Here is a 27,306-nt window from a genome sequence, read left to right on the forward strand (position 1 = left end):
CTCCACAGTAACTGCTCATTTACCTTATATTCTGCTTCTCAAAGGATGGGCTGCTCCCTGGCAGGGGTTTTTATAGCTTTTGCTGATGACTGATTCCATCAGTGACTCTGGAGGGCAACTGAGGTTGACACCGAGTGGGAAAATCCCACAGGCTTGCTTGCAGGAAATAGTCTTGAGCAAGACTTCCCCTGGGGTCCTTTCTGTTTGTGCCCACACCCCAGAGTGATGCGCCAATGAATGTGTAGGGAGATGCAGATTCGAGTCTTGGGCACATATGCTTTTATGCTTTTAATGGACTGAAACAGGGTTGGAGATTCTTCTCAAAGTAAGCAAGCCATTTTTTAGCTTAGATGAAGTGCATATGTCTCTTTCAAGCCCAGAGCCTGCTCCCACAATTCTCTTGTGCAGAGAGGTTCCATCTCTGCTTCACTTCTCCTCAAATGCACTAGGCTCCTCCTGTGTAGCACTCTGGGGGCCTAGGTGCCTTCTCCCTCCATAATTCATTCTCTCTAGCATTTAAAAAGCCTCCCAACAGAACCACTTTCCTAAGTAACAGTCATTTTCTGGAAGGAAGATGAAACCAATGACAATTTTCCATTCACGCTGAGACCTTTCCTATTTGCAAAACAGTCATGACTCCAGAATCTAGAAACTTCATTTTAGCTGTGCAACCACTAACTCATGCAGGATAGGCCAAACTACTGTCAATCACCTTTTCCAGTGAGATGCCCTAAAAAACACAAGTATCCAGCCAAGATGGCTGCTAGGATTTTGTATGTCTGGAGAGGAAACCCTTCTGGTATAAGACATTTACTGGGTCAAGTACAGCAGGTTGGGACCACTTGTTTGCAACAAGTTCTGTGATGTTTGCTATAGTTTGTATGTTAAATGGTCCCATGTGTTAAAGGCTTGGTCCCTAGGGTGGTGCTATTGGGAGGTGATTGGACATTTTGGAGGGTCATTAGGGACATGTCTTTCAAAAGGGATTTGGGTATCCCAGCTATTTCCTCTTCCTCTTTTGCTTCCTGGCCATGAGGTGAGTAGTTTGCTCTGCCATGAGCTCTCCTTTCCCATATTGTCACATGAAACCTCCAACAGAGGCCTAAAAGCAATAGGTCTGCCTGATCATGAACTAGAACCTTTAACACTGTAAGCCAAAATAAACCTGAACGCTTTATAAGTTCATTGTCTCAGGTATTTGTTATAGTGACAAAAAGCTGACTAACACAATGCTATTTCAGTATCTCTAAGCCCACTAACAGACCTCCTTTCCGTCCCCCTTCCCGCAGAACACATCATTATTTGAATCATTTATGTCTGAGAAAGTAAAACTTATTTTCCCCTGCAGCAGTGATTTATGAGGACCTGCAAAGGAAAACGGAATTAAATTAGTTCTCACTGTTGCTGTCACTTTCACGATGTACACTGTCAATTCTAAGAAAAAGCCTGTCATTCATACTCACTACCAGATGTCAAACAAAAGCCTCTCTTCTAGAAAGACGGCAAATTTGAGTCAAGTCCTTAATCCATGCTCAGGCCAGGACCAAATTTCCCAATGGGCCACCTCTCCAACACTCGGGACTTAGAGACATTTAAATTCTAAAGCTTTTCTAGAATCTGAACACATGCTACTGTGACATGATATTCAACTGCTTCATATTCCCCTAAGATGGCTCTGTCAATGCCTCTCAGACAGACTTCAAAGTGTTTGGTTTTCTTACTTTCTTTAGTATGACAGAGAACATAATCCAGCCAGGTGGCCAACTCATCCTGGCTTACCTGGGACTTTCCTGGGTTTAGCCCCGAAATTCCCATGTGCCAGAAGATCACTCAGTCCCAGGCAAATTGGGACACATAGTCACCCTAGAGTCCTGGTTCTTAATAGTGGGTATTTTTGTCTCCCCCCATGATAACCATAACAAATAGTTACCAGGCTCCAAATTCAACAGAAGCAAGACTGAGGAACTTGGTACACTGTTTCTCCTCTCATGTAGTTCCAAGGTTCCCTATATCACAACTGACCAGACGAGAAGGCCTGGGGAAGGTGGGTTCTGAACTGGCCTCAGGTTGAAGGTGTTTAGCTGCTTCTCAGACCTTCTGGGAATAAAGTATAAAGGTCCATCAGAATCTTCTGGTGTTTACAATCCAGATTGTCTCAAAGTTTCCCCTCGGATCTAATCTCACATTGCAGTATATGCTCACTTGGGACCTGATCCAGGAGGTAGTGAACATCATTAGGCTAAATGTGGTCTAAATGGAATCTAATTTCATTTTCTCAACAAGACTCAGAATTGTGACAGTCTTAACTGGCAATCTGAAACTTAAATATTCCCAGCAGAAAAGTCAGACCGGGGATTTTCTCCTAAACAGACACCTAAACCTAAATCCTGTCTCTTCCTGCACTGAGATTATGTTCAAATGACAGGAGTTCATTTTAAATGGGACCCCACTACCCTGTATCCTCATTTCCCTCTGATCCAGGAGGAATATTCTGACCTTTCATTTCTTCTTTGTGGTGAAATTTGACATTTGACAATGATTTGATAATCATCGATGGCCCTTATCCAGTTGTACGAACAGTGATTTCTGAGGTCTCTGAATTTCTTCTTCAGCTATTCGAATTCATTCACTTACTCTTCTAGATGGTCGTTCTGGCTGGTCTTTCACTTGTGCTCTTAATGTAATTGTTTACATAGCAATAAGGAGATGAGCAGAGTTTCGGGACCACAGCCATCACCTGCAGAAGGCTAAGCTGCTGTGCTTCATCCACAGGAACTGCCCAGAAACAAAGTTCCTTGCACTTGGACACAGACCCCACCAACTTAAACTCTGGGTTAGGTTTGGGGAAAGGAGGCCTGTGTCATGCAGATTCTTTGAAGGCTCTGCTTGAATGGCACTAGGGTAATGTGGTCAGCGGGCTGGAGAGCTCCCAGGAAACAGTCACTCATGTCAACATCATCTTTCAGGGGTGAGGCAGAGCCAAGGTGGGAAATGCTTAGCTGGATGCCCTCTAAGATCCCAATCAGGCCAAAACTTTCCATCTCTATAACTTCCTGTGAGAGTACTTGAGGAAGCAGAGGAAGAGGAGGCCTGGCACCAGAAAAACTTCTGGAGTGTTCTTAAGTATTGAGATGGTAACAGAACAGAATAGCTTGGACTGAGAGGTATGAAAGGAGTAAGCCCTTCACACACTCTAGTACTTCCATAGCACTCTCACCTTCATATATGTGTGTGTGTGTGTGTGTGTGTGTGTGTGTGTACATATGTATGTATATACATATATATCTCCTTATATGCTAATTATATTAATAATGTAAAATCTAGAATGTTCTCTGTTGTGGCTGTAGTGCACTCTTGGCTACTCCCACCTACAGTGCAAGTCCCACCTGGGCAAGGACCTTTGTTCTGTTCATTGTAGCATCCCCAGCATCTAGAAAGGTACTCCATGAGTATTTTTTCAAAGAATGAAGATTATATATCCAGAAGTGAGAAAGGACTATGAATCTTCTTCTGACTAAGAATCTTCTTTGAAGTTAGCATGGAAACAAGCTATCAGGCCAGATCCTCTTACTGGGACACTCTCTCCACCACCTGAGCAGGGGCCTCTCCCAAAGCCACATGAGCTCTAAGCATTAAGCTGACTTTGGGGAATCTGGGAAATGGCATTGATTTTCTCAGCAGAGTTGGTAGAATCTGCTGATAGGATAGGAAGAAGAAATGGGATTGAGAGCACAGAGCCATGGCAGCAAAGTTCCACCACTGTGCTGTTAGGTAAAAGGACCAGCTGGTGGCTTTGCATGCCCTGTCAAAAAGGATCCATGACTTCTAGAAGCTTTATCTTCTGCTACCAAATCACCAGAGGCCAGGAGAGATTGCCGTGGAAGGTAAGGGCACGGAGTGGGGGGAATGCTATTCTCCCCGTGCAAATCAATTGAGGCATTAGTCGGGATCACCATTAGAAGCTGGCAAGGCTCCCTGACTGGCAGCTGCCAGCACAGCCTAATAATCCAGCAGCCGTGGTGGTGAGGAACACGACACTCATGACTAAAAAACAAGCCTAAAAATAGGCTCTATCTTTCCTCCCATGCTCCGCTCCCTTCTCCCACCATGGGCTTCATTGGGAAGGGACTGGAGAGATGCTTTGGATGGAATGAAAACAAAAGGTGACAAAAGAAAAGTCCTCCATCATGTGTTTCTGGGTGACAGTTTTATTTAGAATCACTATTCTAAGCCTGGCCTCCTTTTTCTGGATGTCAACTGAAACCAGGAGTTTTGAAGATAAGACAAGAAAGACCACTTATTTGGTCAACTGAACTGGATCAAAGACCCAAGGACAACTACCAAATGTACTTCTGTATTAGACTCCATGTAAATGGACGATGCGTTAGTGCTAATGTACTAAATGTATTAGGCAACCACCGAAGTGTATGGTGCACCCATCCAAGTATCAGATGCTGTAGGAAGTGCTGGAGGGCAGAGCAACTCCACAGTCCCTGGGAAATGTGAGAGATGCATGTCGTTTTAAAGGCACATTTGACACACTTATAAAATGGGCAAAGGATTTGAATAGACAGCTCAAATGAAGATATGCAAATGGCCAATATATATATACAAGAGATGCTCAGCATTATTCATCATTAGAGAATTACAAATTAAAACACTGGGCTGGTGTCATGGCTCTGTGGTAGAGCGCCTGCCTAGCATGTGTGAGGCACTGGGATTTGATTTTCAGCACCACATACAAATAAATGAATAAAATAAAGGACATCAACATCGATAAAAATTAAAAACAAACAAACAACCACCAGATACCGCTTCACACCCAACCGGATGGGCTATGATCAAAGAGACACACGATAGCCAGCTTCACCTACTATGTGGGAAAAGTGAAACCTTCATGTGTTGCTAGTAGAAATATAAAAGGGCCAGGGCTGGGGTTGTGGCTCAGCGGTAGGGCACTCGCCTCGCACGTGCAGGACCCTGGGTTCGATCCTCAGCACCACATAAAAATAAATAAGTGAAATAAAGGTATTGTGTCCAACTATAATTAAAAAATAATAATAAAATAAATAAACAAATAAATAAAAGGTCTAGTGCCTTTGGAAAACAGTCTGGAAGTTCTTTTCCCTGCTATTGGTCATCAGGGCTGGGTCTGTAAACCCACAGGATGCTTATATTTGAAATTTTGAAACAAGGGATAGAGAGAACAAAGGGGCAATAGGGGTACAGCCACAGAACTGTGGTGGTGATGGCTGGAGGCAGCAGAGGTGGCAGAAGGAAGCAGTCTGGTTGTAGTTGGAGATGGCAGTCATCACGGCGCTCTTGGCCCTCTGGAGCCATTGGATTCCTGCCCATTCTTTTGCCTCCAGAAAATTCTGTGGGTCCCTAATATTATTCCATGAAATACTCTTTCTGCTTAGAAGACAGTCTCTATTTCTGCTTTTTCAGCTTAAGTAACTTATGCTACAGCCAAAGAGAACACAGATGTTTGGGCTTTGCTTGATAATAATTATTGTTGAATCTAACTCCCCTTTGTGCAATTTTCTTCTTTCCACATTAACTGGAGAGTAGGTCATGATTACACAGTCTTTGAATGTTTCCAGTGCCTCTAACCGTGACCTTGGGTAACAGAGCAGTTTGTAAATGCGATTTGACTTCACATATAGATCCATTCACTTAGCCAGCTCATGAATTCAGGTCCATAGGAGACTATATTTAATAATGTGAATTATTAAGTGGGGTACTGGGAACATCTTAGCTACTGCCAGTCCATTCTTAGGACCTGCTCTCCTATGAACACTCATAAGATGGACAGGTAGACTCATGAATGTGGGAACCAGGTATCCTTGGACCCTACCTCAATCAGGAGATAGGATTGTTCTTACTTCATTAAGGGCTTCCCTATAACACCTGAACGACTTATTGTACATTGTAAGTTTTAATAAAACTTTAATGAATTATGAGTATGGTGTTGTCTTGCCAACATGGTAGTCAAACAACTTTGTGTGCAGGACAGGAGTTAGTTTGAGGAGGCACTAAGTTGTGACTTCCAAGTAATAGCTTTGGTTTTATGATTACAGGAATTCATCTTATTAATTCATAGTCCTGCCATTATTCTTTCTCTATTGCTAAATCATAGTCTCCCTGGTGCTAAAATGTATGCCTATTCTCTCTGAAAAAAGTCAAAAGCCTTTTTGATTATAAAATGATGGACCCAGTTTAGACGTATAAAGGAAACTAAAAATACTTCTTTTTTCTTCTGCCTCTGTGGTTACTTGTGTATGCTGAGCGAGAGTCAGGATAATGTCTATTGAATACTCTGAATGTAGAGAGTTCTGAAGGGTCTTCCAGATTGTCCACTGAACCAGCCATCTACTGTGTTTAACTACCTGTCTGGTGTTTGAGTCTGCGAAGGCACCCTATGAGTGTCCCAGTTATGCCGGAATAACCCCACAACAGCATAATTGACTATAAGGCACCAGCCACATTCCCAGATGACTTGTGTGTTTGAAAATATCTCCTACAAATGGAGCCTACATCTCTCTTCCGGCATCCCTATCTTCTGGTCTTGATTGATTTTTGTATATTAATTTATACTCAGCAATCTTGCATTCCTATATGATGCTAACCTATCTGGGATGTCTGAAATTTCCGTTAGTCAATCATATCTGCAATTGAAACTCTGTTTCTTCCTTTCCTTTAATAAGTTTTTATTGCTTTGTGTGAGGGGGCTAGGGAATCAAACCCAGGGTATTGTACATGCTGAGTCAACACTCTACCACTGAGCTGCACCCCCAGCTTTCCTTCCTTGTTTTATTGCATTGACCAGGACTTTCACATGCGAGACAGAAATGGTGATAACAAGGATCCTTATTTTGTTCCTGACTACTGTGGACAAGTACACAGAAAGATTTATTAAATGTTAGTTTACTAATTTATCTTCATTTTTGGTACCTGGGATTGAACTCAGGGCCACTGAGCCACATTCCAGCCCTTTTTTATTTTTTATTTTGAGACAGGGTCTTGCTAGTTGCTTAGGGCCTCACTAAATTATTGAGGCTGGCCTGGAACTTGTGATCCTTCTACCTTAGACTCCCAAATCATGTTGGCAAGACAACACCATACTCATAATTCATTAAAGTTTTATTAAAACTTACAATGTACAATAAACCGTGTAGGTTTTATAGAGATTACATGCATGCTCCACCACACCTGGCTAAATGTTAAATTATTTTCAGGGGTAAATCTGAGCAAGTCATGGTTTGTTGTTATTATTCTGATTTGCTAATGTTTTACACAGGAATTTCATGTTTTTAGTTGAGATTCATCTATAAATCTTCTTTTCGTCCTATTATTTTTCAGTTTTGTTATCAAGGTTCATGTGGTAGGTTCTACCAATTATTTTCCCAGAAGTCACCCTCCTGAGTCACCTCTTTTTTCTTCATTTTCTTTCCTGAAGGCTGTTTTATTATAAAATAATAAAGAAAACACTGGCATGAAATCATATAAGCAACTGATCCTCTATGTTAAAAGGATTATATTTTTGGCCTTGGCATCAACTGGGAAACAGAACTGCAAGAATTGAGAGGGTCCTCCTCCCTTTCTTAAAAGATCATACCCCTCTTGAATAGGAAAGAGAGTCCCTTGAACATCCTTCTCTTGGGAGTTGGGGAAAGACCTTATGTTTAATTGGCCAGAACTAGGTCACATGATCTCACCTCCAAGGGTAATGGAATAAGTGAGTATCTGAGATTTTTATTTAGTTTGACATCAAAAATATATGTTTTCTGTTTGGCATACCTTTTTTTTTCTTTCTATCTATTTTATGATGCCGGAGATTGAATCCAGGGGCACATGCCTGCAAGGCTAATGCTCTAACACTGGGCAACATCCACAGCTGGCTTCCCTTTTTAATTCCCTTGCCTTCTAGGGATTGATTATGTTTTCTTTCAGAAGTTATTTATTGTTTTACTAGTCCCTCACTTTACATTCTGAGAGTACTTACCTGCCTTAAAAAGACTAAATCAATAAACATTTCTCTGCCATTCCTAAACAATATTAGCACCTTAGAGTGTTTTTGTTACCATAATTACCTTTATCTTCTGTTGTCTATTACTTAGATTCTATAAATATACCCCCAATTAGTCATTGTCAGTATTTTTAAAACATTTTCTGCTCATTCATATTTGCTCAAATGTTTACCAATTTATTTATTGCTTCTAGATAACTCTTTCCTTCCTGAACTCAGTTTCCTCTTACTTAAGTACATCCTTCAGTAGTTCTTTCAATGTGGATCTCTGGGTAGTAACCCCTTTCAGTCCTTGATTGATTTTTATGCCCGATTCTCAATTCTAACTTCCCATTTGTGTGGGCCTGAGGCCACATTTCCTGCCCCCTTATGGGATGACACCCCTGACCCCAAGTTGTCAGGGCCTACGCTGGATTCTGATGTCCCATGGCTTTTTCGTCACTCACTGGTATGCTTCCCACTGCAGTTCAAGTCTCCCCCGTTCTCTATTACCTGAGGATTTCCCCTTCTTTGTTTTGAGTCCAGCTTTATATTGTTATATTTCATCCTGTGTTTGTCATAGGAAGTGGGGGAGGGTCTACATTAATCTTTTTAGTTACTATTACTGGAAGTCCACATATTCTATTTATAACAAATTTCCTTTTTACTGATGTTTATGACTCTCCTTTAAAGTAAATATCATATATTTTGATAGAGAAAACAGATATGACAGAGACAGCTGGATGCTTCTTATTCTGTTTCAGCAAAAGTTACAAAGTTTCTAAAATTTTTCTTGATTTTGGTACATAGAGAACATTCCCCAGGCAATAACTTAAGAGAATGTAATCGCCTGCCAAGAAACGGAATTTTCCATAGTTTCTATTTTCCTGCATTTCCTTCACTTCTTCTTGCTCTACAGAGGTGATCCCAAAGGGGAAAACTGTTCAATATTTGCTTCACACCCTCCACACGCAGAATGCCAAACCTCATATAGAGAAATCTGTCTCTGTAAGGAAGCGATCCTCAGGCCAGACCCAGAGCTCAGAGATTCCTTGTAAATCAACAGCTGGTAGAACTGGTTCCAAATCCTGGGAATTCACAGCTTCTAATAAATGAATGGGATCGATCTCATTTGCATTTCATTATGACGCAGGAATTCCCTGCTACTGCATCTCTGGGCAGATAAAAAGGCTTTGGTTTTATCAGCCCCAGGCCATTGCCACCAAGATACTGGCCTGGAACTTCCACCTGCTCTGCTAACAGAACCCAAAGTACAACGCAGAATGGCCTACTTCACCCTGCCAGAGAGTGAAGTCCATGTTGGAAAGGTGAAATCCAAATATGGCTCCTCTGAGAATCGTTTGTGCACATACAAGTCATGGAGAATGGATGAATATTCACAGGGTCAGTGAATAAACTGGGGGTGCTGTCCAGTGAGTAAGTTGGAAAGGCTCTGAATAATCACAAATAGGCCAACCAGAGAGGCCACAGCTGGGTATAAAGTCAGCTGTGGAAAAGCTAATACCACACTGGTTTGCTGGGGTTGACAGCTAACTTTAGTACAATGTATTTCATGTGACCTAGGAAAGAAGTGAAGGGAAGAAGGAGGCCTGGCTGGGTGTATTGGGTGTGGATAAGATCAGACGAGCCCTAATAATCAATTGTGCCACCAGATTAAGAATACATTTCACAAAACAAATGGTATTTTTGCATTAGAAAATGATGGTTTCTGATTCCTTTCCAATGCAGCGTGACAGCCTCTACTTGGGAAAAGTTGGGTTCACTATCACTCTGGTCATAGGTGCCTATTCATTTTGTCATTTCTCTTTGTGGACACCTGAGTAGCTGCTTGACAGTAAATAGAAATCCTTCTCATCAAGACCACTGCCACCCTCAGACTTTCCCTACAGTTTCTAGGCATCTTTTTCTATAGTTGAAGCCAAACAAGGGACAAGACTAAGTCATTTGATTCCTAAGGTCAGATTTCATCTTGTGTCATCCAAGGGCGGGAAAGGGAAGAGGTGAGTTCCAGTGAAAATGCAGCTGGAGTCCATTTCACAGAAGGCAAGGAGGGTGGGGTCTGTTTTTGGAAGCAATGAGACTGCTGGCTTTAGAGGGTGGGTGAATGGCTCTCCAAGTGACCTTTTCTCTCCTGGACACTCACAGCCTTTATCTCAATGGCACCACGGGCTCGGGGGAAAGGGCCTCCTGTGTGTATCGCCCACTGCCGTGACTCACCTGTTGAGATACACCCGTTTCTCCGTGAACTGCCCATTGCCATGGTGAGGGTCCTCGAAGGGCTCATTCTGGACGACCTCCACCCCTTCTCCTCGGTCACTCTGTTCGTGGCTGTGCTTGCTGATCATGTACAGCTGTCCAATTTTGTACTACAAAGCACACAGAGACAAAGAGGTCAGCCCCCCAGCTTGCCTCTGACAGATCCCCCTCCCACCGTGGCGCCGGAGCAACTAATGACATCAGCACCTTCTGCCGAGACAAGAAAGCAGGCACTCGTGCCTAATGTGACTTCTCTCTGGGAGCGGGGAAGAGAACTAGTTTGGAGTAGAATGCAGAAACGGCATGTGCCTGCAAGTGTTCCGCATCACCTTGGCAAGGGCCCCCGGGGGTGGCCGGCAGTCCTTCCACAGCAGCAGGGGAGCGGAGTGCAGGAGTCTCGCGCTCCATCCTGGTCCTAAGGGTTACGTGGAGCTGATGTCCTATTTGGCTTGGCCAAAGGCTGCCTAGGGTGTGCTGCTTCTGTCCCTGCTTTCTGCCTAACCAGCAGGATTGCTGGACGTGGACGATTATGTGCCTCTACTACCCCTGGAGGTGCTCACCTCTCCTGGAGGCCCTAGCATAGCAGTTCTCACAGGCAACTGGACACCACCTGGAAACTTTTTTTTCCCCCCAGTTCAGGAACTAAACCCACGGAAGCTTAACCACTAAGCCACATCCCCGCCCCCCCCCCCCTTTTTAAAAATTTTTCGATAGGGACTAAGTTACTTTGGGCCTCACTAAATTGCTAAAGCTGGCCTCAAACTTGTGATCCTCCTGCCTCAACCTCCAGAGTTGCTGGAATTACAAGTGTGCACCACTGTGCCTGGCTTCCTGGAAGCTTTTTGAGGGGAGAAGAGGGGCGGGTACTGGGAATTTAACCCAGAGGTGCTTAATCACTGAGTTACATCTCCAGCCCTTTTCATTTTGAGGTAGGGTCTCACTAACTTGTTGAGGCTGGCTTTGGACTTGTGATCCTCCTGCCTCAGCCTCCCAAGCTGCTGGGATCCTGGAAGCTTTTTCAAGCTCCGAATATCCAAGCCAACAATGGCTGCAACCAAGTCTAAGATCCTAAGTTCCAAAAGGGCGCATCACGTGAGAACCCACCTCAGTATCTTTAACTCCTTTTCATTCAACTCCACTGTAGGTGCCTGGCCTCCCAGCCCAAGTCCCAGAAGCCACATGTCCTACTCTAAAAATGACAAAATGGAGAAACATACAATAGGAACATTTTCTATTCTTCAGGATGTTTCACTCTCCTTCCTGCCTCTCTGAAAATGCTGGGGCCAGCAGGCATTTCGCTCCCCAGTGCACTTTCAAAATGACAAAATTATTTTGATGGGGTGAGGAGACAGGAGGCAGGAAAACAATGTTTGCATGAGAAACTAGTCTGTTGAGGGTCAGAGGCAGAATGATGTGACCCTGCTCAGTCCCTCCTGCAGATGAGGCGTGAGGTAACACAGACAGAAGTCATTGCCACCAAGACTCTGAGACTTGGGAGCGGGGCCTGAGTCTGCAGCAAGCTAATGATGACTCTGGTTTGTTCTCAAAAGGACTCTGGCCAGACATCTCCCAGGCCTACGTGCATAAGAGAGAAATGAATGAGCCAGCAGTGTACACGCGGTGGAAGGACCCTCTCGTGCTGAGGCAGGTGCAGGGAGGGGAGTGTGAAGAAGCTCCAGGCTGAGGGACCAGGCCCAGTAACCATGACGACAGGAGTGGGCTGGAGCTGGCTGGGTCTTCTCTAAGGACTATGCTTCCCATCTGGGCCACACCCCTCTTCAGAAAGGTCTGTGTTTAAAAATGCTTTCAATGTGAGTGCATTTGTGCAGATGCAGGGAGAAGAGAGTGCTGAGGATAAGAGCAGGAAGAGGAAACTGGAAGATCAAATCCATTTTAAAGATGAATTAGGATCAGGATCAAAAGCTTGACCTGACTTCCCTGAGGTCCAGTTCTGCTTTTACTTTTGCTTCCAAAGACTACAATGCTCAGGGCTGAATTGTAGCTCACTGGTAGAGTGCTTGCCTAGCATGGGTGAGGCACTGGGTTTAATTCCAGCGCCAATATAAATAAACAAAAATAAAGGCCCCAAAAAGGAAAAGGAAAAAAAAAAGACTATAATGCTCTTTCAAAGTGGGCAGTAAGAACAAGCTCACAGATTGGAGATCTGAGAGCTATACCTTGAGATCAACGCCCCACCTTACACTGATAGGAACAGGAGGCTGAATAGGGTGCTCAGCTGCTCAGGGGCATGGCCTTCACTGTCAGGTACTTTGGACTTGATGTTGAAAAAAATATATGTTTGTTTGATGGAAAATTATTCAGCCATAAAAAAGAATGACATACTTATGCTGAAACTGCTTACTGGGCATTGTGGGTTGAAGTATGTCCCCTAAAGTTCACATGGTTAAGTCCGAACCTCAGAATGTGACCTTATGTGGAGATAGGGTCTTTATAGAGGTAATCCAGCTAAAATGTTATTAGGACGGGCCCTAATCCGACATGACTGGTGTCCTTCTTATGAAAAGAGGAATTTGGACAGAGTCAGAGAGGCCAGAGAAAGGTGAAGAAATGATGGCCATGTACAAGGAACAGACTCTCCTTCACAGCTTCCAGAAAGCAGCAGCCCTGCTGACACCCTGACTTCAGACTTCTGTCCTCTAGGATTGGGAGATAATACCCGTCTATAGTTGTAAGCCACTGAACACGTGGTGTTAGTCATGCGGCCTTAGAAAATTAGTACAATGGGTATAAGGGGTCTTTGGGCGGGGGGGATAAAAGTGTTTTGGATGGCAATGGAGGAAGCCCAACATTACGAAAGTTCTGGATGCTGCTGTTACGTGACTTTCATCTCAATTTTTTAAAAGGGGTAGACTAGATTCAGGAACAGACATCCTTAACCAAAAGTCCCTATCTTCAAGTGTGTGGGGTTTACAGAAGAGCTGGGCCAACATCAGACCATCTGCAAAAGCTCCAACTCACTCACATATTAAAAAATGTATAGTACCAAGGTCAACACATGACACAGAAAAGCCATTAGCCAGAAGCGAGTCAGCCCTGGCTGGGCTCAGTTCAAGTGCTTCCTGCTCTGCAGGGACAAGAACAGAACAGGGAGGCAGTGTAGGCTGATTCACGGGTGGCCAGTGGAGGGCCCAGCCTCACGGATCATTCTAGCGTCTCCAGCGCAGGGCAGACGCCAGCCTTAGCTCACTGTGACAGCATCGGTCTGGGGGTGACCTGTAGGTGCGGGGGTTGGCAGGATACTCAAGCCCAGACACCCAGATAGGCAAGGCTCTGTGACTGTCCTCTCTGTCCCTCCCAAGAAAATCAGGCTGGCTCTGCTCTTTGTTTGTGGTCATTGGAGCTGGGCCATCCAGAAGCAGTTTATGATGTTGTTTTGTTTTTAAAGCACAAATTGATTCGCAGACATAATCAGCAAACAGTTTGGCCCCGAAACCACTTGTTTTCTACATCACTGAGGATCCTCCTAAAAATGCCAAATCCCAGAGCATTCTAGAACTACATTCAGCATCGAGTGTTTGAATAAGGGGGAATTCAGTGCTGAATCCCGAGGCAGAGGACGGTGGGGGAATTCGTCAGTGCTTGCTCAGGCTGGAGTGTCCCTTCTTTAGGATGGCCTATTCTTTACCCACACATACCCACCCCCCTGCCACCATTGGTACTGGGAAATGAACCCAGAGGATCTTTACCACTGAGCCACATCTACAGCCATTTTTATTCTTTTTATTTTGAGACAGGGTCTCACTAAGTTGCTTTGAGAAACTAATGTGACTCCATTTTTGAGAAACCAGCCTCTACCTCAGAGCAAAGCCTATCCAAGGAAGGGGGCGTGACCCTTGTCCTTGGAAAAAACCCCAGAGCACTCCCAGGCACATACCCACCCTGCTGAGTTGTTTTTCTGTAAATAACAGGAGAGGTATGAGGCTCCAGCCTAACTAACTAGTCAGTTAGGCTAGGTTAGGACCCATAGCAACCCCCCTAGCAACCTCCAATCAGCATGAAACATGGAAAATACCTGGAATGCCAGATGACCCCCAAGTAGTTTATGGTGGTTGATAACATGTTGGGAAACCATGTAGTTTAGCACGTACACCCCTCGTGGCCTAAACCAGTCAGTTCAAAGGAATCCCCCTCTTGTACTAACCAATCACCCCTTCCCAACTTGTTCCCACCAGTGAATGTGCTAATCAATGTTAAGAGTTGTTGTTTGACTTTCCTGCGGTATGGAATGATTTGCTGTGTGATGTTGTGGCGCATAGAGTATCCCCCTCAAAAACCTAGAAAATCTCACTGAACAAAGGACCGGGAGACTCACTCCCTGGGACTGCTGCGTCGGAACGGTTGTGAGTCCAGGCTCGAGCTTGCAATAAAGACTCTTGTGTGATTGCATCGGATTCGGCTCCTGGAGGTCTATTGGGGGTCCCACGAATCTGACATAACAGCTTAGGACCTCGCTAAATTGTTGAGGCTAGCCTCAAACTTGCCATCTCCAGCCTCAGCCTCTGAGTCGCTGGGATTACAGACATGTACCACAGTGCCCAGCTAGGAGGCCTATTTCTTTTTGCCTTTTTTGTACTAATGTCTTACAAGGTTCCATCCTTAACTGAGTAAAAATACCACATCTCTGATCACTACTGCAAACAAACTTGTATGTTGAAGGAAGGCCTCAAAATCCAAAGACGCAGAGGGTTCTGAAGACCTCAGACTTGGTAACAGAATTGATGATGATGATGATGATGATGACAGCATTGCATAACTTTAGTGACTGCCCATTAGCAAGAGGTACTGATTAAGTGTTTTGTATTCATTTCTAATACAATGATTCAGCCAGGTAGATCTCTACAATTGAGGAAACTAAGTCTTAGAGAAGTCAAAGACTTTCTGTAGTTTCTACACAACAGAGCTGGGATCTGTGCACCACAGGTCAATAATACTCTTTCTACTCCACCTGTCTTTGGGCCTTATATCTTTCACAGGTGAATTGATTTAACAAGTCTGATTTAAATCACTATGATTTAAAAAGATGGGGGTTGTCAGAAAGTCATGCCTCTGAACTTTGCTATTTCAGAAGTTGAGTAACAAAAGTCTGACTGAAAGATCAAAGTTGCTTAATCTGTGATCACATATGGAATGCAGGAGCAATTAGGCTCTCACTTTGTAAAATCTATTGTTATAATTCCAGAGTTTGGGTAATCATCATTACAGGCAATCATGATTAGAGACAGCTCCACACTGCAAGCTGAGCCTCCATGTGAGCTATCAGAATAGCTACCCCAAATAATTATCTCCATAGTCAAATAACATCATGGGGATTCAGATTTTTCCCACTCGTGCATAGAGTGGTGTGTTTCAAAGTGCTGCAGAATTTGCACCAGAGAGAACTATAGAACGTGTCTGGAGAAGCAGAGCTGGTTCATCAGGTAATGCTTTTACAAATTATAATGCTGAGCACCATTGAGTAACTTCCCAGTTCAGCCTTAAACTATGACTTCAAAAAGGTGACTCCAAGCCCCAAATCTGAGTATGGCAAAGGATTATGAATTGAGCACTATCAATACCTTCAACCTCATCCTTATCTAAAGAAATACAGGACCCAAAGTCCTAGGTTTAACAGAATTCCAAGCTACAAAGGACGTTCACTTAATGCTTCTCCAACTGCTGGGCTCTGGAGTTCTAGCATGGCCCACCTCCCATACCCCCTACCCTAGAAAACCAAGGGGTGTCATCTTCCTCCCAACTGACCGGTGTCCTCCCTCTCCTGTCCCCTTTCTCTTCCTCCATTAATCCCAGCTCCATTTCCAAACATCAGGATGTGACAAATGTAAGCCACTGCTTTCTAATAAACATGACTTTGTCTAGGAGGACTTACTCCCTGAGGCTATGACTTGGGATGACGAGGCCCCAAGTAAAAAATCAGAATTTATAATTACTTTGGCCTTTACAATCAATATGAATGGATGCCACATAACCTAACAGGCAGAGAAACACCTGTGCCTCAGACTCAACATGAAATTACGTTATTTTTCCATCTGTGAAATGTGTCTGATTCTTGCCACTCTGTCTGGCTGTGTGTCTAGAGGAAAAAGCAGAGGGTGATATAATTTGGCATTCTTGCAAGGTTCTCATATTATCCATATCGCCCCTGGTGCATTTGTTGAAACCTTTCTTCCAGTCCTCTCCATCTCAATACATGAACCTCAAAGCACAGTGAAGCAATTGTTTCATGGTGTGCAAGGCACGCATTGAAGAGAACATTTGAAAGGTAGAACACACAGGGTTCAGGCTCGGTGCCAACTTCATGCCAGGTACTGTCAAAATTGTAATTACACACAGGGAAGGAGATGCAAAGGACCCAGGTTTTAATAACCCCATCTCAAAAAGCTAGAGGCTAGAGCTGTTTTCGATAATCCCACAGCATAGCTAAAGCACCAGACAAATGTTCTGCTTTAGTGGCTGGCAAACTATGTGCACTGGTGCCTGCTTTTTAAATAAAGTTTTATTGGAACACATCCATGCTCATTCATTCTGTGGCTGGTTTCACACTACAGCAGCAGAGTACAGAAATTTTCACAGAGGATGGATGCATGGCTCTAAAAGCTGAAACTATTAGCTATTATTTGGCCCTTTACAGAAAAAGTTTGCTAACCCCCATCCATGGGTACTGGGCCCAGTCTGGACCTACCTAGTAAGCTAACTAGAGTAGTTTCTTGCTATATGTGGCTAGTGACCACTTGAAATGTGACCTGTGTAATTGAGGGACTTCATGTCAAATTTTCTTCAATTTTAATTTAAAGATAGATGCTCGGTTCATTTATTTAAAAACCTTTAACTATATTTCAAACATCTTGGGTATATGACTTTACTCTTTCAACTGGAAATTTTATACAATCTAAACACAGATCAGGTACCTCCATTGAAAATTTAGCATGTGACACAAGACTCCTGTAGAAGTGAAATGCACCCTAGATTTTAAAGATTAACTACCAAAGGAGGAGTAGGGGAAAGAGAAAAAATTAACTCATTAGTAATTTTTCAACTGATACCTTTTAAAATGGTAGTATTTTAGATATATGAGGCTAACTAGAATATATTCTTTTGGAGGGGGATCCTGGGGATTGAAGCCAGGGGCACTTTACCACCGAGCTACATCCCCAGCCCTTTCTATTTTTTATTTTGAGACAGGGTATCATTAACTTTGCTGAGGGTCTTGCTAAGTAGCCCAGACTGGCCTTATTCTCGAAAGTCATTCTGATTTCAGGAGTGGGCCACCATGCCCAGCTTTACAGCATGTTCTTAAAAATAACTTTACCTGTATTTTTAAAAAATGTTTTTAAAAGTGTGGCTATTAGAAAACTTTAAACCACATTCATAGCTCTTATTGGCAACTCATAAATTTCTACTGGGGGCTGGTGTTGTAGCTCAGTGGTGGAATGCTTCCCTTGCATGTGCGAAGCACTGGGTTCAGTTTTCAGCACCACATAAAAATAAATAAAATAGAGGTAATGTGTCCATTTGCAACTAAAAAAATATATTTTTAAAATTTCTATTAGATGGTGCTGGCCTAGACCCTGATCTAGACCAGCTAAGATTCAACACACCTCATCAAGACTATGGAGGCTTGGGCTGGGGCGGTGGCTCAGGGGTATGCCTAGCATGTGTGGGGCCCTGGGTTCGACCCGCAGCACCACATAAAAATAAATAAATGTATATATAAATGTATTGTGTCCAACTACAACTAAAAAATAAATATTAAAAAAAAAATAAAGGACTACGGAGGCTGGCTGGTCAGGAGGCAAGAGGCAGGCCACAAGCTTCCAGGCTTTTTCAAGCTGGTGAGGCAGAGCACGGTCATTAGGGTGGTGCCTGGAGAAGCCCTTCCTTCCCTGCTATTTACTTGGGCCTCCAGAGAGGTGATAATTGTTCACAGTGTGCTACAGCAGAGAGCACAGGGGTTTTAGAAATGAAATCGTGGAGCCAGTGTCCTGATCCTGCCCTTGGCTTGGCTTTGTAACCTTAGATAAACCACATTTTGTTGACATTAAAAATGGGACTAATAAAATACCTACAGGACATGGTGAGAATAAAGTAAGAAAAAAATTCTCAAATGCAACTGCTTCCTAAATTATCAAACTGTATATAAACTGCCACAGCTATCATTCCTTCTATTTTGCACCATGTCTGACCTGGATTTGCAGATCTGTTCCATTCATGTCCCTCTTATGCTGCAGTTCCACCAAGTGAAAGACAGGGAGGCAACTGCCAAAGACTTTTATAATGCAGAAGCCAAAGAAAACCTAGGTAAGCACTGTGGCGCATGTTTGTAGAACCAATTACTTGGGAGGCTGTGGTAAGAAATTTGCCTGAGCCCAGGAGCTTGGGACCAGCAAGGACAACATACAGAAACTGCATCCAAAAAAAGAAAGAAATCAAAGGAAAACTATGACCATCTGCCCAAGACTATCTTTTCCTTCTGCAGAAGTTTCATTTGATGGTAGTGACATCAAACATTTTCAAAAGCATTCTCAAGAGTGTAAGAACTTCCACAGATATGAGACGCCTGAGGTTGTCAAATTCATGGAGATAGAAAGTTGAATGGAGTATATCAGGACTAGAAACGCAGGGGACTAGGCAGTTAGTGTTTAATGGGTACAGAGTTCTGGTCTGTGCTGCTCCTAATGACTCTAGAAGAAGGAAAAACATGATTAACTGAACAAAAACACATTCTGATTCTTCTGACCTTAACACAAGGACATGTTCCTCATTGACCTTGACCTCCCCTTAGGTTGTTTCTCACTCTTGGGTTCAATCTGAGATTGACTACAGCAAGAGCAACTCCAATTCTTTTGGGGAAAGTGTCTACTTTTACCTCCAGGGACTGATTCGGGCTCTGCCCAGGGTGAGGACATAATCAGCTCACCCCTCAGTCTTCCAAGCTCTGTGACTCAATGTGCAGATTTCTCCATGCAGACAGGGAAGTTGGAGGGGAAAAAAAAGTGTGTAAAGTTCTTAGGTGTTTCGTCAGATGTCACTCTGTCAGGTCAATAAACCACAAAAACCAATATCCGATCCCACAAAGAATATACAAACCAGCAGCTCATATTTCAGGATATCAGCACATCATCACATATTTATCTTTTCTCCCAGATTTTTATAAGCAGTCCTCTGAGGTGTCTTGTTTACGTAATACCTAGGTCATTATGCCAGGGTGTAGGAATGAAAAAGCTGATAAAAAGATCTAAGAAGAAGCTGGGTTATTGATATTAAATTTTTTTAAAATCCCCCTTTTGTGACAAACTAATATAAAGCAACACTGTACAGTGACGCTTAACCCATCAAAGTTTTGCACTGAACTGAATAGAAATCAAGCAACTCACTACAAGGGAAGGGTCCCAATATGTCTTATACAGATGTGAACACACCATTACCCCTTGATGGCTGTAAGACTGCAGATTGTTTGGAGTACACTCAGTCCCCTCAGAGAATCATCTACACAAGAGCACAGGAGAGTTACAATGCGCTTTATAGCATGTGATGAGTAAAAGCACACATTTCGATGCATCTTCCAACGCTGATTGCATTAGGGGGTGGTAGTCTGGCCCCAAGGATTCATTTGACTAACAAATGGAAAAGCCAAAATGGTATCATGCAGCACTTACAGGGTTTTTATAATATAAAATAGGCAGTAGGTATGTGTCATGCTTTGTATTTATAAATGAGAAGCTAAACGAATCAGCCATTAGTGGGCGGCCTGAAGAACCATTAGGAGAGCAAAGACAGGAACTTGTAGAATTGAACTCAAAGTCATTAGGGGAGTTGGCTCTAGGGGCAGAACATGGGGTTCCTCCATAAATTGGTTCGGAGACTGTCTTAAAGCTTGTACATTCTGGATCCTTCTTTCAACAAGCAGGTCCTGTGTACCAGACCTCACAGACACTGGAAGCAGAGCTGTGAACAACAGACCTGGTGTCTGGCCAAGAAGAAGGTTTCTTGAAGGTTTCGCCTGGAAGACAGAAGGCTGCCAGCTGCAGGAATCAGAGCTCTCTAATGATTTGCCAAGAAAAGTGAAACTGAACACAATTCAAGTAAATGAAGAGGTCTGGTGACAGGCCTGACCTTCTACAAGCAATCCAGACTCTGGCATTTGCTGTGGAACATAAACCTATAGCCAATAACCGGACCCAAAAGGGAAAGAACCAAGACAGAACTTTGCTGGGACATGGAACCTGCACCATCTAATTCCAACTCCTCTGTCAATGATCATCTCAGTGTCTTGGCCTCATGATCGTGGTGTCCTGAGAACAGAGGTTCTCAGGGTACCAGGGTCTTTCCAGAAGGAGAGAACTCCCTGTTTGGGTGCTGCTGACTTCAAGTCAACCCTTCATGAAATCAGTTATGAAAATAACCCAAAGCATCATGGGGAGCTGTAGTACAGGTTCAAAGGAGAAAGACACCAAGGAATGACAGTAGTCAGTTGCAGTGTCTTTGAGACCTTCCCGAGAGCAGAATGCAAAGCAGAGCACTTGCTGCTTTGCATACAAGTGAACAGTGGCTGTCCTTAACATTTTCAGAGTCATTCAAGCTACTTCAGGCCTAGCAAAACAAGATCTCAGGAGAGAATTTCAACCCGAAGGTCACCAAACTTCTTTGCTTGCTTAAGTGCTAGCTGGCACAGCAAGACTCCAGGGGTAACTATCCAGCAATGTTGAGAGAGAAGCAGAACCAAGTCTTATCTATGGATCTAAGCTTGGAAGGTTCCAGCAGCTTTCCTCACCCCACTTGGGGGGATAGGCTGAGGGTACCACGGACCTGGTGCTTGTAGACAGGGAGGCACAAATAGAAAAGCGGAATGAAAAGCAAACGATTGACAAGTCCTGCTCTCCAGAGACAGCTAATGAAGACAGGCAAAACAGAGTAGATGGGTACATTTCCAGGAACTGCTACATTTAAAAAATCTATCTTCTTGAGCTTCTATTGCACTTTGGACTCATTCTAATGACCTGGAGAGATTCTATCAATGAGTACTTTTAAGGTCCAGTGGTGGCCTGTCCTTCACTGCATCAATAGGGGGCAGTCACTCTGTCTCTGTACATCCTCCTGAGGGAGGGTGCCAACAGTTCCCCTAGGCAACACCATGGTGAAATATATTTACCATGGTTTCAAAGAGTTGGGAGAAAAAATAAAGCAGATGAATTGACCAACAAAAAGTATTGTTTTTGTTTTTGTTTTGTTTTTAAATAGGAGTCTTGTCTTTATTTCCTTGCCAATATATATATAACATGCATTTTACTTTTTTTTAGGGGATATTGAACCCAGGGGCACTTAACCACTGAGCCATATCCAGTCCTTTTTATTTTTAATTTTGAAACAGGGTCTCAGTAAGTTGCTGAGGGTCTTGCTAAATTGCTGAGGCTGGCCTCAAATGTGTGATCCTCCTGCCTCAGCCTCCTGAGCAGCTGGGATTACAGGCATGTGCCACCACACCTACTCATTTTAACCATTTTTGCATATACATTTTAGTGGCATTAGGTACATTCAAAGATTATAAAACCATTTTACTGCTGAAATCCATAACTCTTAGATCGACTCGAACAGAAACCCTGTGCCTATTTAACAAGTCCCTATTTCTCCCACTCTAATAGTCTGTTTTTTCTATGAATTTGTCTATTTTAGAGACCTCATAAAGTGGAATCATACAATACATGTTTCCTGGTATCTGACTTATTTCCCTGTGTAGTATGTTTTCAAATTTCATAATGTTTCATAATGTTTATCCATGTTGTATCATATGTCAGAATTTCACTCTTTTCTGTGGCTGAATGGTATTCCATTGTCTGGACAGACCACATGTGGTTGTTCATTTATCTGCTTCTGCCATTTGGCTTATGTGAATAATGAATTTTATTTGCATTCAAGAATCTGAGTTTCTGCTTCCAGTTGTTTTGAACATAGACCTAGAAGTGTAATGACTGGATCATAGGGTAATCCCACATTTATTTTATTTTATTTTTTGTGGTAGTAGGGATCGAACCCAGGGTCTCACACATACTAGGCAAATACTCTACCACAGAGTTAGATCCTCAGTCCTTTAAATATTTTATTTAACACAGGGTCCTGCTAAGTTGCTGAAGCTGGCCTTGAACTTGCAATCATCCTGCCTCAGCCTCCTGAGTGGCTGGGATTATAAGTGTGCACTATGGGCACTATACTTAGCTTTTTGAGGAACCACTGAACTGTTTCCCACGTCGGTGGCACCATTTTCCATTGCTATCAGCAATACACAAGGGCTCCGGGTTCTCCACAGCCCCACCAACACTCATTTCTCATTTTTTGGATAATAGCCATCCTAATGGGTGAGAAGTGATCACAGAACATTTTAAAGTCAACTCTAGGTTTTATCTGGGATCTCTTTATTCTTATAAAGCCCATTTGAGGCAGAACTTGGGCATCAAATCTTCCAAATAAGTACCAAGACAGACCTGGGAGAGATTTCAACCCTGGTACTTATTTAAACCAGCAGAGCAATCAGTAGACTCCTAATGAAACACCAATGAACTGAGATGGCTATTTTTCAGGGGGTTGGAGGGTGTTCTTTGGAAATGCTCCAGGTGCAAACTCAACACATCAAGCCTCTTTTAAGGTCAAAAAGGCCCAAACACATTGCAAACAGTTCAGACCCTCTTTGTAAGGGCACCACAAAGGTGCAGCTATGAATTATGACCACGGAAGCCTGAAGGTGGTGAAGGTGGGCCTAACCTGAAAGGGTGCTTCTATTTCTGTTATAGAAGCTGCTTTCAGTGTTATTTTAGTGGTCCAACCAGTAGCACAGTAAATTATAGAACTGCAATATAGAAAGCCATAGAGTCCTACAGAACTCAATTATGAATCAGGTGTATCTAACTTAGACTCCAAGATTTGGGGTAAAAAAACATACTTCTTTTTTACCCCCTGCAGGGCTGGGGACAGAACCCAGGACCTGGCACATGCTATGGAAGCATTCTACCACCAAGCTACATCCCCAGCCCCCAAAATCAATCTTAATAATTTGCATTTTTCATATGAATTAAGCCACTCTATTTTAGATTGCAGCTACTCTTGAAAAAGACTTTAAACTCTGTAGTAGACAATATGGATGTTGCTCAGACGTTTTCCTCCCAGTGGTTTTTAGTACATACATAAGGCTATGCAACCATTATTACTACCTAATTCCAGAACACTTCCATCATGCCAATTAAAGCCCTATACTCATGAAGTGTGACTCCCCTTTCTCCTGACTCCCAGCCTCTGTCAACCACTAAGCTACTTCCTGTCTCTATTTATAAGCACATTGCTTATAAATGAATCATACAATAGGTGGCCTTTTGTGACTGGTTTCTTTCATTTTATTTGTAATTTATTATTTATTAATTTTTTTTGCAGTGTTGGGGGTTGAACTCAGGGCCTCACACATGTTAAGTAAGCACTCTACCACTGAGCTGGATCCCAGCCCTTATTTAAAATGTTTTAAAGGTTCACCTATGTTGTAGCAAAAATTAATACTTCCTTTTATCACCAAATAATATTCATTTGTATGGATATATCATACTTTCTTTATCCATCCACCAGCTGATGGACACATGGGTTGTTTCCACCTTTTGGTTATCATGGATCATGTTGCTATGAGCATTTGTATATTTGTCTCTGTAAGGACATATGCTTTCATTTCTCTGGAAAGGAATCATTGGGTCACAAGGTAACAATGTGTAACCTGCTGAAAAAACAGACTTTTTTACAGAGCAATTGTACCATTTTACCTACCTACAATGTCTCATACCTACTTCAGGTTTTAGTTTACCTAAAGAAGCAAGAAGGCCAAACAGTGGCTTCAAAGGCCAACAGTAAACTATGGTACAAGTCTGGCCTTGGTCACCCACATCACTGTCTTAGGCTTGGGCAATCATCCATTGAACAAACAGCCCAGGCCACTCTCTGGCCTCAGGGCATCTTACACTACTCTAGAGGAACCTCAAAGAAGTAAACTTCATGCTAGGGACAAGAAGGCGATATGCAGAGACAGCTTAAATAAGTGTGCTAATCAGGCAGCTAAGACTGCAAACGTGCAAGGAGCTAAGGACAGAGTAGCACCAGCATGGCTGTGGGGGAGGGGTACCCCAAAGACAGTAAGGCTTGATCTGTGCAGATAGGAAATCATGTGGCAAGAGGGAACTGGGGGATCACAGCCTGCAATCACATCCTGGGAATTCACTCGCTTGCAGCATCTCTCTCTCTCTCTCTCTCTCTCTCTCTCTCTCTCTCTCACACACACACACACACACACACACACACACACACACACATTGCTCCAGTGGATATACTGTTCTTATTTAATCCTCACAACTACATAAGGTAGGTAAGAGTTTTTATGCTTAGCTGGCAAATGAGGAAATTGATGCACAGAGATGTTAGGAAACTTGCCCAAGGTCACCAGCTAGTAGGTAGTAGTGCTGGGATGTGAATCTAGGCAGCCTGGCTCTAGGATCTGGTCAGGCATCAATGTCCCTGGCCATGTGCTTGACATCCAGAGAAAGGCTTTTTATAAGGCTGGGTGAGATTTTTCTGGTAAGTAAAGGGACTTTATTCACTCCTGCATGCTGCTGAGAGTTTTAAGATGACTCCAGGAAGAGTTTTTTAACGAGGTGGGAAAAGCAAAGCAAGATGGAAGAGGCCGCAGGGGAAGTTGGTCACTAGCAAGAGCCTGAGGTCCTCCTTCCTGCTCCTGGAAAGTCTTCCTCCCACGCAAATTCCAACACACAGCCATTAAAGGACGCTCACCCACACATGGACGTCCTTGAGATTTGAAAATAAAAATTAAAATTAATGAGTCCACCTAATTTGGACTCACCAAATGTGTGGGTGGGACAGATTCCTGCAGCTGACAGCTGATGTGACAGTTATTGCATGAAAAAGAACAGCAGAACATCCTTGCCTTCAGGGTTGAATGTTTCCAAATGTGATGCTAAACCCCAGCCTGAGACAATACACAGGACAAGAGCTGAATATAGATGCACCCGTGGGAGAAAAATCCCTTGGTTTACCCAGCTGACCTGAAGTGCAGGGGAAGGAGGTGGAGTCATTTTACCCTTCTTCAAAGCTCACGGGATCAGGATCAGGACCATCAGAATGGCTGGCTCTTTGTATAGCTCACACTCTTATCAGATGGAAAACAGATTCCTAATGGCCTTTGGGGAGGCAGGAATTGCATGGTCAAAGTCTTCATTAAGCTACTCCAATTATCTGGATCTGAGTGTTTTGTGATCCACTGGAGCAATGTGTGTGTGTGTGTGTGTGTGTGTGTGTGTGTGTGTACATACATACTTGTCTTTTGCTCCCTCTATGAGAAGAAATGTGAAATTCAAGCTTGGTGTGTGCACCCCTAATGATGGACCTGCAGAGCTGTCCTTAGGTAGCCCAAACTCCTCAGTGGGAAAAGCATGAAGAATAGGCTCTTAAAATGAAGCATCACTTCGCCTCCCCTGATCTGGGCTCTCTTCGGCAAGCCCTCCTGTCCATTCCCAGAGGGAGACATTTCCAGAACTGCTGACAGCCCCTGGAGGAGCGAGGCCTTTCCTGCTTTCTCCTCATGGGCAGATGGTATTTGCATACTGACATATTGTAAATCTAGTCACCCAGGTAACAGGGCTCCGGTTAGCAACAGCGGAATGAAGGTCAGCCCAGTTCCTTCTAAAATTAGAAGTCAGACAAATCTGATTTTTAACTGTTCAAGGTAGGATGCCCAGCTAGATGGCAAATTCAATTCTTAAAATGAATTTCCAGACTAGAGACTAGAGACTCAGCACTAGTTAATAAAGGCGTGTTGGGGCATTTCGACATGATCACTACATGGGTTTACATGACATGCTGAAGCTGTCATTCCAAGGCTTTCCTGTTTCTGTAAATAATTCCACCATGGCTCCAGACTTTTGTTAGTAAAGTCATCCTTGGCCCCAGCACCTGCCTTGATTTTCGGAGTCAATCAATTCCTTGGATCTGCTAATTCTTCCCCAAGCATTTAAAGCATTCCACATGGCTTCCCCCAACTCAGCCCTGGTTCCTCCTCCTCACAAGACCTCTCCATCAGGGTCAAAATGATCAACACGGAACAGCCCCATCTCTTCCAGCTTCTTCGGTCTTGGCCTATGTGGATCCCTCACACATGAAATTTTCTCCCTTCTTTTCTTTTCCTGACCATGGAGAGTATCTTGGGTGGGCTTCAGGGGAGCCTGAACTGTGTACCACTCCTCAATCACACATTTCCTAAGAGGTCCATGACCCCCAAAAGGTAAAAAGCCTTCTACTACCTACTAATAAATGGTATCTACCTAGAATGAGAGTAAGGAATGACAATTCTATAGGAAGTTAAAGAGCTCCATAGTCAAATAGGTATGGGAATGATTCAGATGTGAGACACATTTCAAACTCCTCTCTCTTTCTCTCTCTCTCTTTGTATTTCTATAGCATATAGAAAACAGCTAGTCTTATAGTAAAGGAGCTAGTAAAATTCTTAAAAATCAAATGCATTAGAAAATTGTTATTGAACACCAATTATATCTTGGGCACCATGAATATAAGAATGGATTGAATACAGTCCTTGAAATCAGGGAGCTCAGATTCTAGTAAGAGAAATAGACAAACAAACAACAAATGATACTAAAATAACAAAATATAAAGACTCTAAAAGGAAGTGCAAAGTGCCAAAGAACATGGGATAGAGCACTCAACTCCGTGTGCTTGGAAACCAGGAGGGTCAGGGCCACCATGTTGAGACTGATGGTGGGACCAGATGCCAGGGCGTGAGCACCAGGTCCTCAACTGGCCACAATGGACCATGCTGTGGGAGGAAGTGGGAGACAGACTGCCCTAGTGAAGGCACTGCTCACACTAGTGGAGCTTTGGCTGTAAACCCCAAGGTGGATGCAGAGCTCTGGTAAGGGGCTTCTGCTGCCAGAAACTGGCAGGCCCTACTGCCC

General features: G+C 43.3%; 1 protein-coding gene across 1 annotated transcript in view; it reads right to left on the reverse strand.

The window, feature by feature from the left end:
• The window catches only part of Pitpnc1 (phosphatidylinositol transfer protein cytoplasmic 1), a 249,957-nt gene that overhangs the window by 117,408 nt on the left and 105,243 nt on the right, over positions 1–27,306 (reverse strand). The window contains exon 2 of the mRNA XM_026402284.2: positions 10,247–10,395. Coding sequence (XP_026258069.1) covers positions 10,247–10,395 — 149 coding nt within the window. The remainder of the gene's footprint in view (positions 1–10,246; positions 10,396–27,306) is intronic.

This window comes from Urocitellus parryii, chromosome 7 (assembly GCF_045843805.1).
Source record: "Urocitellus parryii isolate mUroPar1 chromosome 7, mUroPar1.hap1, whole genome shotgun sequence".
Classification (NCBI taxonomy): domain Eukaryota; kingdom Metazoa; phylum Chordata; class Mammalia; order Rodentia; family Sciuridae; genus Urocitellus; species Urocitellus parryii.